General features: G+C 40.8%; 1 protein-coding gene across 4 annotated transcripts in view; it reads left to right on the forward strand.

Annotated features, from left to right (window-relative positions):
• The window catches only part of SAP130 (Sin3A associated protein 130), a 74,201-nt gene that overhangs the window by 13,396 nt on the left and 47,957 nt on the right, over positions 1–12,848 (forward strand). For all 4 annotated transcript variants that reach the window (XM_065880575.1, XM_065880572.1, XM_065880573.1 and 1 more), the window contains 6 exons: positions 285–409; positions 6,000–6,147; positions 6,321–6,411; positions 6,618–6,722; positions 10,310–10,451; positions 12,414–12,535. In XM_065880575.1, coding sequence (XP_065736647.1) covers positions 285–409; positions 6,000–6,147; positions 6,321–6,411; positions 6,618–6,722; positions 10,310–10,451; positions 12,414–12,535 — 733 coding nt within the window. The remainder of the gene's footprint in view (positions 1–284; positions 410–5,999; positions 6,148–6,320; positions 6,412–6,617; positions 6,723–10,309; positions 10,452–12,413; positions 12,536–12,848) is intronic.

A 12,848-nucleotide genomic window follows, 5' to 3' on the forward strand; every position in this document is an offset into this window, starting at 1 on the left:
GTACTAATCGTAGGACAGAATTTTGAGTCCGGTCATATTGGAAAAGGAGGGGCTTGTGTACTCTCCAACCAGCATTGGATTTTTGGGGATAATTCTGGCTCTTGGCCTTCTAACAACCTATCTGAAAAGAGAACTCGGTAATCATAATGGTGAGAATTTATTTTCATTTGGACATAAACACCCTTATTTCGAGGCCCAGTTTTCAAATTATACTTGCCGTGTTTTGGGCATACTGTATTTTGCTTTTGCTTTCAATGAAATATGTTTTTCTCTTCTCTTGGTAGTCTCGTCCACCTGTGACCACCTCTAATACCATCCCTCCTGCTGTGGTAGCAACTGTGTCGGCCACCAGAGCTCAGTCTCCAGTCATTACTACAACAGCAGCCCATGCCACTGATTCTGCACTTAGGTATATTTGGGGGTTTGAAGATCAGCCATCCTGTCATCCTCCCTTCTTCTCTCCCCTTTTCTTTTCCTTTCTTCATTCAACTCAACAAATATTTATTGAGTGCTTTTTTCTTTTTTTTAATGAGCTATGTTGTGTTCTAGACACTGAGGATAAAGCAGTGAACAAATAAAAAGAAATTCTTGCCCTCAAAGAGTTTCTGTTTGTAGAAACTGTGGCTGGAGACATACCATAAAAAAATATATAGTGTTTTAGGTGGCAGAGAATGCTTTGGGGAAAAATCTGGGCGAATGGGATTTGGAGTGACAGGGTAGGCAGTACGGGGAGCTTACTTTGTCATGTAAGGTGATCAGGAAGGGCTTTGTTGATAGGAATGCAGTTGAACAGAAAATGGAAAGATGTGAAATGAGCCATATGGTTGTCTGGGATAAGAGTGTTCTAGGCAGTGGGAACAGTAAGTGCAAAGGCCCTGAGACAGGAGTATGTTTACCGCATAAAGGGGCAGCAAGAGGCTAATGGTAGGAGAGTGGCCAGAGATGATTTTGGGAGGTAGCAAGGTCCCCAGGTCATGCCGAGCCTTAGGAACCACTCTGAGGGTTTGGCCTGTGCTGGGGGGCAATGGGAAGCCTTAGCAGGGTTTGGAACAGAGCAGTGCCATGATCTGAAGTAGCTGCATCAGCCCGGTTGCTGGAGAGAGTTGGCTGTGGGGAGGCAAAGTTGGAAGCAGGATGTTTCGACGAGTATGGCAGGAATCCAGGAGAGATGGTCATTGGAGGTGGAAAGATGTGGTTAGATTCTGAATAGAACTTTGAAGGTAGCAGAGGGGATTTCTGAGGAAGCACGTACGGGGTTATTAGAGAATGAGAACAGTCAGGCTTATGCCAGCGCTGGTTGGCTGTGCAGCTGGGAGAGTGGAGTTGCCTAAACTTGAGATGGGGAAGAATGGGAGAAGTAGGTTTGGGGAGGAATTCCAGACTCTGGTTTGGGGCACTTTTAAGGTTGTGCTGACTTCTGAGCACCCAAGTGGAGATGTTGAGAAAGCTTCTGGAGTCCACAGAAGAGTTCGGGAGGAGATGATTTAGGAGGGCAATGTAGATGGGGAGGAGGTTTATGAGAGAAAATGGCTCCCAGTTGAGAGGGCTGTCGAGGGAAGCAGTGTTCTCAAGGGAGAACCAAGATTCGTTAGGGCAGGAAGATAGTGGATATATTCACGGAAGAGGTTGAGGGTCCAAGAGATTTTGCTAAAGATGGATTGTGAGTCCACAGGGTATAGTAGGAAGGTTGGGTGTTTGAGAAGTGAAGCCAGTACAATTAAGAGATTTATAGAGCCATACAGGGAGAGAATCTGGTCAATGAGGGATGGTCTCTGATGCTTCTTGTGAGTGACACAGTCAGGGATGAAGACATCAAAGTATTTGTCCTCACGACCCCCAAGCATATTGTGCTGGTGAAGCTATGAAAGTTGGGGAGGGCAGTGGCATGAGAGTTTTGCCAGGAGCCTGCAGTGTTCCAGTGGTCTTTCTTGATTCTTGCCATCGATTACGTGGGTGCCGGGGAAAGAGCCTTCGGCAATATGAACAAGAAGTGATTCACTGGACCGAAGAAGGGATAGGGCATGGAGAGCAGAGCTGTCGGGAACTAGACACCATCCGGAAGACTTGTCTACCAGCTGGAAGCAGTCTGAGATGCCTCCTTGGTTTCTTCCTTGCTTGACCAAGTAAATGAAAAGGAAACAAGGGAAAGAAAGCAGATTTATTTATTGATTTATTTATTTTGGGCTGCATTGGGTCTTCGTCGCTGTGCGTGGGCTTTTCTCTAGTTGCAGCGAGTGGGGGCTACTCTTGGTTGCAGTGCGCAGGCTTCTCGTTGCGGTGGCTTCTCTTGTTGCAGAGCACGGGCTCTAGGCACGTGGGTTCAGTAGTTGCGGCACACGGGCTCTAGAGCGCAGGCTCAGTAGTTGTGGCGCATGGGCGCAGTTGCTCCGTGGCATGTAGGATCTTCCCGGACCAAGGATCGAACCTGTGTCCCCTGCATTGGCAGGTGGATTCTTAACCGCTGCGCCACCAGGGAAGCCCCAAAAGCAGATTTCAAAGAGAAGGTTAAGTTCTGTGATACTGAGTGTATCTGTGGCAACAGGTAGTTGAAGAGATGTCTGTGCTTGAGAAGTCATTAATGTGAGCTACAGTTAATGCTCTAGGTATCTGAGTCTACCCAGCGGGAATAAATATAATGAGAAGAGGGCCCAGAACAGAGCTCTGAAGAAAATAACACTTACATGCAGAGTAGTGCCTAGGACGTAACTTTAACTACTAGCTCTGTCATTTACTATTTACTAGCTGTGTGTCATTAGGCAAGTGTTTTTAACTTCCCTGGTCCTTAGTCCCCTCTTCAATAAAATGAAGACACTTTACTTCTTGGTAATTGAATATATTGCCTGAGGTACAAAGAGACACAACAGCCCAACATAAAATAGACTGTGTTATTCGTGTTAACTTTATAGTACCTTCAAAAAATTAATATATTCAGATGGTATGATGAAATTCAAAAGGTATAAATGTGTATACAGTGAAAACTAGGGTTAGATTTTTTTTTAAACCATGTTGTTGAATTATCTATCTTTTCCAGTGTATTGTTTTTACTAAAAAATGGATATTGAATTTTGTCAGATATATTTTTAGCATATAACTATGTTTTCACTCCTGTAACAAATATTATTGTGTGCCTCGTCTGTGACAGTCACTGCTCTAGGCACTGGAAATACGCTAGGGAATTAAACAGACAAAAACCCTAATGATCAGATGGTTTTTCTACTTAAATTATCTATAACTGTGATAAATTCCTAATGTCTGACTTCCTAGCTAATGGATGTACCGATGGGCATTTTGGCATATGTTGCATGTTTGTGATGGTGTGCCTTCAAGGTGTATTCCTAGAAGTGGGAGTGCTAGGTGAAAGAGTAAATGTCTCAATTTCCTCACCTAGAAAATGGCGGTAATATTACCTTCCTTGATATGGAAGTTAATATATACATATTAATGTGTAAATATGTATATATTAATACTAATATATAAAGCACTTAATACATGCCTGACATGTAATGGTCATTAACACTTTTTATGTGTTAACACTTGTTATTTTTCATTAGAGTAAATGAAAATCAAAGACTAGTATAGTCTATGCTTTCAGAAACACTTCACATATCTAAATACTTAATAGAAATACTCTTTTGGGGGTATATTTTTGTATGAGCTGGACCTCTTAAAATATGAGCACGTTTAAGTTTGAATTTAGGAGATCCCTTCCGGGTGATTCTGTTGGCATTCTTCTTTGTTACAGGTATCTTCAGAATTGTTCCCATAGTTAGATTCCTCCATCCTAAAATTTGTGATTATTTTAGTTATGTGTACACTTATCTCTCTGAATGCATTTCATTGTAAATGCTGGGAGTGGGCAGCTTTCACTGTACTCTGGTGACCTAAGTCATCAACTATTAAAAATCTAGTCTTCAATAGTAGGCTTTCTCCTCAGTAAGTTCCACCAGGTGTCATAGTTGCACCTATGACCAGGCTTTCAGCTTTCCTTTGAACTTGAATAATATGCCATTTAGTTCTCTTTCTATAGGGAGAAAGCCATCCTTTATTCAGTTTGTAAGTTTTATGCACTAATATCCCACCAGCTCTGATCTTAAAGCATTTTGAGAGAGGATCCCTGTGATGAAACCATTGTTTGGATACGTGAGGTCCCAATCACATTTCACCCTTACGGCTCAACTTTTCGTGTTTTCTTCTTCCTAATTTATAATCACATGGTTCCAAAATACAAAAACATAAAAAGGTATTCAGTAGGGAGTATCACTCCTCTGTCACACGTCTACCAAGTTCCTATGTTCTTTTCCCTTTGCCTTCGTAAAGTAACGTGTTTATAGCTTTCAGGGTATCCTTCCAGTGTTTCTTAAATACAGTCGAATTCACATGTAATTCTTAACTTTTATCCTTTTTACCCCCCCAAATTGTTTAATTCATAGATTCCTAAGCTGCCCTCTTACTGCAGCCGGCAGTGTGTCAGTCTCAAGATTTATATGTTCCTCTGGGTTTTTTCATATGACAACGTATGTTGGAAGCTTTCCATTTCAGTACGTGGAGTTTCATTGTTCTTTTAGCAGCAGTATGATGACCCATCGTGTATGTGGATTTGAGGTTCTTTTCTTTACTTTACTATCATAAATAATATTGCAGTGAATAACTTTATACCCTTGTCGTTATGCCTGTGGGCAAGAATATCTATAGGATAAATTCCCAAAAGCGATCAGAGGGTATATATGATTGTAATTTTGATACCTATGTCTTACTGCCTTCCATAGGGTTTGTACCAGTTTATACTCCCTCCAGAATATTTAAAAGTGCCTGTTCCCTTACAGCTTGAACAACAGAGTACCCTGTCAATTTTTTGGATTTTTGCCAATCTGATAGGTGAACAATGATATATGTGTCTTTTAAATTACATTTCTCTTTCTCTGATTAAGACTTAGTCTTTTCCCTTTGTTAAGGGGCCATTTGTGTTTTCTTTTTAGCAAACTGACTATTCATATCCTTGGCCTGTTTTTCTCTTGGGCTGTTATTTTTCTCATGGATTTCTAGGAGTTCTTCATATATTAAGATTACACTTTCACCTGTGAGTCTTTTTACTTTGCTTGTAGTGTGTTTTACTGTGTTAGGAGGCTTGCTTATTGGTTTACAGAGTCAGATTTCTTGATTTTTTTTATAGCTTTTGGATTTTTAGAGCTTTTGATTGTTAGAAAGCTCTCCGCCACTCCAAGGCTGTTAAAGAATTCTATCTTTTCTTCATGTACTTTCTTATTTTCCATTAACCCTTTCATCATTTTCATATTTATCCTGGTGTACTGTGTGAAGTATGGATCTCATTTGATTTTTTCCAAATGGCTATGTAGTCTTCCTAGCATCATTTATTAAATAGCCCATTCTCTCCCCTCTGTTTGAGATGTCAACTTTGATATACTGTCAAGTTTTCTTACCATTTTTGCAATTTCAGTAGCATGCTTGCCAGTTAATTTGACATGCTGTCTATGTTGATATCCCATTCAGTTATGAGGCAGTCATAACTATAACTTTATCTTTTGGTAAGGGATGATATAAAATTGGGGGAAGGAAGTCAGTGCTTCAAGGTCACAGGTTAAGCTTCCGTTAATCAAGGTTTTCTGTAATGTTACCTCAACAGTTAGAACCTTAGTGTGTATCTTCAGATTTGTCCACAGAGTGAAACGTGTTCGTTATTGTAATGCTTACTCGAGATGGTCAGAGAGTGTTGATCAACTATATCGAGGATACTCAGTATGACTGAGGATTAATTTATTTGGTTCGTGGTACATGTTGATACCTTTTAGAATGAGGCTTATGGCAGTTTCAGGAGAGAAACTCGATAGGCAGTTAACTTCATTGGTTCACCTGTGGACTTCACAGACCTGTGAAAAATAAAACTCTGACTGTGATCCAGCACGAGACAGTAAGTGGCCTTGGCTGCCTGCATTGCGTCTGGAGACAAGTCATAGATCGTGATGTCTTTTCTGTCTTCCCAGTCGGCCAACTCTGTCTCTCCAGCATCCACCGTCTGCAGCAATTAGTATTCAGCGTCCTGCCCAGTCACGGGATGTGACAACAAGAATCACACTGCCATCTCACCCTGCGCTAGGGACGCCAAAACAGCAGCTCCATACCATGGCTCAGGTAAAACCAGAGATGAAGAGCCATCTGTATACTCTGTGGGTTAAAACCAGAATTGTGCAAAACTTGCTAAAAGCCTGGCAATATCGAAGGCAGTGATTGCGTTTAAACGGGATTGGGTGGGAGATGTTCCTGTTTCTAATCGTGTTGTGGGGTGTTCCCCCCCCCCCCCACAGAAAACGATCTTCAGTACTGGCACACCAGTGGCTGCAGCAACGGTAGCACCTATTTTGGCAACCAACACCATTCCTTCCGCAACCACGGCTGGTAAGTCGGCAGCCCTGCTCTTCCTGCCAGGGAGGAAGGAGGCATAAGGCGTGGGTTCATTCTTTATTTCTCAGCTTCAGGCAGAGAACAAGAATTAGGTTAGAAAAATTCTCTTTCTTTTTCCCAAGAGCTTTTCTTGGGTTTTTGAGAATCTGTAATGTGTGCAGAGGCCATTGTTGAAGAATTTCCCTTTTTCTCCTGTCCAGGATCGGTGTCACACACACAAGCTCCCACGAGTACAATTGTTACCATGACAATGCCCTCACATTCATCCCATGCTACGGCAGTGACCACCTCAAACATCCCGGTTGGTAAGTGGTGTGCAGCCTGCAGACGGAAGCTTACAAGGAATTTTCAGCCCCGCTGACCAGGTCTTCATATAGCTGGCTAGTGTTGATTTTTTTTTTTAATTGTTAATTTTCAAAGCAACACCGACTTTAACTTTGAGTATTATTTCATATACAGATTTGGCATTTTGATGGTAGGGGGAGAAAAAAGAAGATAACCGTCTCTGAGAGCTCAAAGTAAACTACTTTAACTCCACTTTTGACTTATTCATCAACCTTTACCTTTTCTATGTTTACCTTTTTAAAAAGTAAGTTAACTTTACTGATAAAAGTTTGACAAGAACAACAGGAAAAGCAAGAAAGAAGCAAAGATCTGGAGTGAAGAGACCTTGTACACTGACAGATTGTTCAGGAAAAACAATCTCTGGGTGATGCAACAGTGGGAAGAATGCTAACCCTCAAGTCACTTCCCCGAGGTTCTTATCTGGGTGCCACCCAAGGTACTTCATGACCATCCTAAAATTCCTTCCAGGCTTTGCTTATTCCCCTTTTAAATATGTGTACATTTACAGTATTAAAACATCTTTGAAAAATTTCTGGCAGCCAAACTTTAGTGATCAACAGCAGGGATTGGCAAGCTTTTTCCGTAGAGCCGGATCGTAAATGCTTTAGGTTCTGCAGGCCTCATGGGTGTGTGCAACTACCTAGCTATGGACAATATGTAAACAAATGGGTGTGGCTGTGTTTCAGTTAGATTTTTTTATGGACACAGAAATTTGAATTTCATGTCATTTTCAGGTGTCACAAAATAGTCTTCTTTCGATTTTTCCCTCCCCCTGCCGTTTAAAAGTGTGAACCCATTGTTAGCTCATGGGCCAAAACAGGCATCAGCAAGGTTTGGCCGGCAAGTTGTCGATGCCTGTCGTCAGAGTTGATAGCTTACTGTCACAGCTTCCAAAGCAGAGGCTGTGGCCTATGAGGCAGAACACTCCTTTAACCCACAAGTGACAGGTTTTAGTTTCTAGTGTTACCTGTGCCTTGGTTCTGTAACAGTGAGTGTGCCATCTTACTCTCCTTCACTCCCAGAGATGTGGGACAGCTGCCATATTTTTAATCTGCTGTACTTTTAGAAGTAAGGCTGCCTTTTGTGAGAGGACGCACTGACATACTCGACGGTCAGAAATCTGGTGACCAGACACAGAAGTGTCTCCCCTACCTGCTGTGTCCCAGCACTGGAGTGGTCCCTCCCTCCCTGCTTCCTTCCTTTGCATGTGTGACAGGCTGCAGCTTCCACAGCCCTCCTAGCAAACTTTGAAGGCACTTTTCCAGAGTAACAGTAGGACCCAGGAAACCCTTGCTCCTCTTTTAAATAACTGAGCCATACCAGCCCTTAAATTGGTACTCAGCCCCACAGACGGCTTTTAGCAGAGAAAATAACTGCGGTCTTTCTCACGTTACTGCTCACTCCAGCTTGGCATTGGGGAAACCAAACTTCTGTCACACCCTCTGAATTTAATCTCACTTCTGTGAAGTCTGGCAGTGGGGTTAGAGGTTCAGCATTACAGCACTTTCGTTGAAAAAGATCGTTGATTGTTCCATGTTGTCATTTCAGGCTGTTTTCTGGCTATACCTAACAGTGTCATCAGTTATCTGCAGCACTGTCAAGTCAGAGCCAAGCCCCTTCTTTTCATTTTTATAGTCGAGAGTCTCACTAGGGAATGTGTAGCTATGAAGAAAATCAGACCAGTAAAGAGGGGCAGCGTACCCTAGGGGGCTGTCTGGTTGTGTCTTGAACCCTCTCTGTGGAGAATTATTTAGAGATCAGTTCTTGTCAATGTCACTGTGGCTTCCTAAGAGTAAACACTGTGCAAGTAAACTCACTGAAAGTAGCAGGAGACAAATAATGTTCATTCATTTGGCTAAAACTACCGCCTTCTTACCTGTCCTAAGGTACTGTATTGCTGTGTTCTCTAACTCCCCAGCTCACTTATCTTTGAACTTTTACCATTTACTAAATTCTAGGTCTGAAAATCATTTGACAGAAGTGTCCAAACAGATTTAAACATCTGCTACTTAGTGTGATCGCTTTTGTCGAAGTTCCGTCAGGTTTATGCTCTAGTTTTGTTTTCTTCTTGTGTAGTAACTCAGATACTTGTTACATCATGATGGGATCCCTGTACAGAAGGGCCTCAGTTGAGAAGGGAAAACTGATATTAACCCTAGAGCATTGATTTTCAAGTTGAGGGCATAAGAGCTATATTAAAATCACCTAAGTGGCTTTTTCTAAGTGTCACTTGCTTTCTCCAGGTGAGATTAGATATTGAATTCAGCCATTGTTATTAATAGGAATGTGTTGGATCAGGGGAAAAGCCTGATAACCCCAAGCATAGGTTTTCACCTGCAGTGAATGCCCATTTCCAATAGAATGCCACCCTTATTTTCTCCACACACGACAGTGGTCTCAGAACTATAAAAAGAATCAGATGATGCCAGCCTACAGAAAACAGGGATTATCTTTGAAAATAGCCCCAACTTACGATTTCTGCATTATGTTTTCCCTGAAGTTTTTTTTTTTTCTAAATAATTGAGGATGTATGGCCCTTTTAATTAGGAAAAAGTAAAGGTATGATTCATGTGTGTGTGTGTGGTTACCATCTGATGTTAGCTACTGTGCCAAACACAGCTGCTTTTTTATTGGAAGCATAATTTTCTCCTACCTTTTATGGGCACAGTGAAAACACAGGCTTACTCACTTTTCCCTCAGCACCCTCTCGACTGACTACTGATGGAAAATACATCATGCCAGCTTCTCTCTGCGTTAGCCAGCAGAGGCCATCCTCGCTGGTCAAACCGGGCATCTCACCCATCATCCTGCGGAAACTTCTCCAGCTGCCTCCCTCAGAAAATATCTGGGCCCGGGGGGTGGCTGCTTACCTTTGGTGTTCAGTGTACTGCACCTTGGGTAACGTGATGGCATCATCCCAGTCTCTAGTGTTTGCGTGCCTGCCGTTGGTATGACTTGGGTCTTTACAGATAGAATTAAATTTGAAAACTGTATGATCGTTTTGATTTTGCCATAAAATATTATGCAAACTCACAGGAAACTCAAAAGACTTCAGAAATTAAGTGATTTTCTAGAGAAGGCCTCCTCATAGATGAGGAACCTAAGACTTAGAAATTAAAATGACCTTCTCATTACTTATTAGCTACATTATTACTAATTAGTTATGGGCCCCTGAAAAGAATCTAAGGTGTTTGCCATTTCTGTATTCAAATTTTTGTTGATTTTTTTTTTTTTTTTCTAAGTTTTCTCCTTTTAAAGAAAAGGTCTCCAAGAAGCCAGGTCAGGGGAAAAGGATGTAGTTGCCGAAAGTATTAATGTTGAACCCTACTTTGACAGATAGCAGTGTAAATATATCAGTGGATTATTGGATTGAAATAATTCAGTTGGACCATAGGTACTCATCTTTTCATTTTTTATTTTGATTAAAACTAAAAATCCAGGCTTCTTATTACTGTTTGCATTCTTAAGATTGTTGCTGGCCAAGAATGTTTTGGCATGCCAGTGGAAGCATATGAGCAGTAATGTAATTGGATTATACTTTTTGTAGCTAAGGTGGTGCCTCAGCAAATCACACATACTTCTCCTCGGATCCAACCCGATTACCCTGCAGAGAGGAGTAGCCTGATTCCCATTTCAGGACATCGAGCCTCTCCAAATCCTGTGGCTATGGAAACCCGAAGTGACAATAGGTAGGAGGGAATGTGCCCCATCGTGTCACGAATCGTTTTGATTTTTCAGTGAAACCAGTTGTCCCACGAATATGGCATGTATTTCTTTATTTTCAGTTTTTCCCCCTGAAAATCTAATACATTGTGTAATTTCTTTAATTTTATGAAACTGTGCTGTATTTATTCGTTCTCCTTTTGATGAATGTTCTAGTATCTTTTTTTGACTTGGTTACTTCTCTTTTTAATTTATTTTGAGCCATTTTGAGTGTAAGGGTGGCAGCATCATGACCTCTTATCCCCTAAGTATTTCCATTTTCATCTCTAGAGAACAAAGCTGTTCTTACTTAACCACAGTATGGGGAACTGAAACGATCCTTTAGCTTTCCATTCTCTTTCATACATTGAACTTTTTGAAGAGTATAGATAGGCCATTGTTCTTGCAGAATATTCTTCAATTTGGGCTTGTCGGATTGTTCCTCAGAGTTAGATTCAGGCTGTGCATTTTTGAAGTGAATACCATTAGGTGATATGTTCTTCTCACTGTTATTACATCAGAGAGCTCATGCTCTCCCTTTGTCCCATTAATAGTTATCTCAACATTAATTACTTAAGGAAGGTGATGCCAGATTTTTCTGCTGTAAAGGTGTACTTTTCTTTTTTGTAAATAACTAATTTGTGTGGAAATACCTTGAGACTGTAAGTGTCCTTGTAAGCTTTCACTCGGTAGTTTTGCTTCTATTGATGATTCCTGGCTGAATCAGTTGATGGTTGCAATATGATGGTTGCAAGATAGTGACTTGTTCGATCATTTCGTTGATATTTATCAGTTGACATTCTGATGTAAAGAAAGTTCATCTATCCCCATTTATTTATTTTTCTGTGTATTTTATTTTTGAACATCTGCATGGGCTCGTGGATTTGGTTTTATTTATTCATAATTATAATCCATTACTGTCATCTATTTCGAGGCTCAAATTGTCTCCAGGTTCGTCCTTGGGAGCCCCTTCAGACTAGTTCCTGGGTTTTGCTATGTCCTGGTCATTCTAGCCCTTCCTTACTTCTCACCACATTACGATACTTGAAACTCTTTGTGAACTTGGTCCCTCTGAACCCTGGAATCTGCCATTTCTCCAAGGAGCCCTGGTTCCTTTGCATCATTTAGAAACTAAGATCTAGCCATTAGCTCTGTTTGTTGTTACTGGATTGTCACTACTTCTAGGCCCTTTCAGCAGGCAGAGAGGTAGGAAGTATATAACATTTTAAAAACTAAGTACATTCTGGTAGCTCTGGTCTAGCTCCATTACCTCCCCCGTTCCGTATTTGTATCTCCCTTCTCCCACCCCACAGTGAGAACCTGGTGGAGTGCACATGAAGTAATTTCAGAATTGGATCATTTTTAAATATTCTTGTTTGATTATTGTGGTTTATAGAAATGCTTATTAGTTTTTTTCTTTTCTTTTCTTTTTTTACCGAAGTACAGTTGATCTGCAATGTTGTTGTTAGTTTCTGGTATACATCAAAGTGATTCAGTTTTATATATATATATGCGGTACAGTAGGATCTTGTTGTTTATCTATTCTATGTGTAGTAGTTTGTGTCTGCTAATCGCAGACTCCTAATTTATCCCTTCCTGCCCCTTTCCCCTTTGGTAACCACAAGTTTGTTTTCTATGTCTGTGAGTCTGTTTCTGTTCTGTAAATAAGTTCATTTGTGTCATATTTTCAATTCCACCTGTAAGTGACATCATATGGTATTTGTCTTTCTCTCTCTGACTTACTTCACTTAGTATGATCATCTCTAGGTCCATCCGTGTTAAAATATTACTCTCTCTAGGTCTGTATCCTTTGATATAATTGTTTGGGATGCAATTTAGGAAACGTTAGTATGGCAGTTAAAAGTAAAAAGAGTTTGTAGGGGATAGGATCATTTGAAGGGAAAGAAGAAAAACCATTTTGGTTCATATTATCTGTGTTCCATCTATAGACCATCTGTTCCTGTTCAGTTCCAGTACTTTCTGCCAACGTACCCACCTTCTGCATACCCACTGGCTGCTCACACCTACACCCCGATCACCAGCTCTGTGTCCACCATTCGACAGTATCCAGGTATGAGCCCCACTGTTAAGATGACTTTTAACATTTTAATTTTTGCATGCAATGAGATAGAAATTGATCAGTGAATATTTCTAGTATGGATTTAATTACTCTAGCTTTTATTTACAGATTCAGATAAGGCTGAAATCTGAAGCTTTAAGGTTGTAAATCACCATCCCTGAAATCTAAAAAGTTGTTACTTATTAGTGATAGTAGCATGATTTTATCCCACCCTGAGGATAATTATGTTAACAGTTTTTGTTATCCCTTAAAATGGAAGTGCAGTTAAAAACGAATAAAGCTGTACTCTTACGGGGCTTCTATT

This window comes from Phocoena phocoena, chromosome 7 (genome assembly GCF_963924675.1).
Source record: "Phocoena phocoena chromosome 7, mPhoPho1.1, whole genome shotgun sequence".
NCBI classification, from domain to species: Eukaryota; Metazoa; Chordata; class Mammalia; order Artiodactyla; family Phocoenidae; genus Phocoena; species Phocoena phocoena.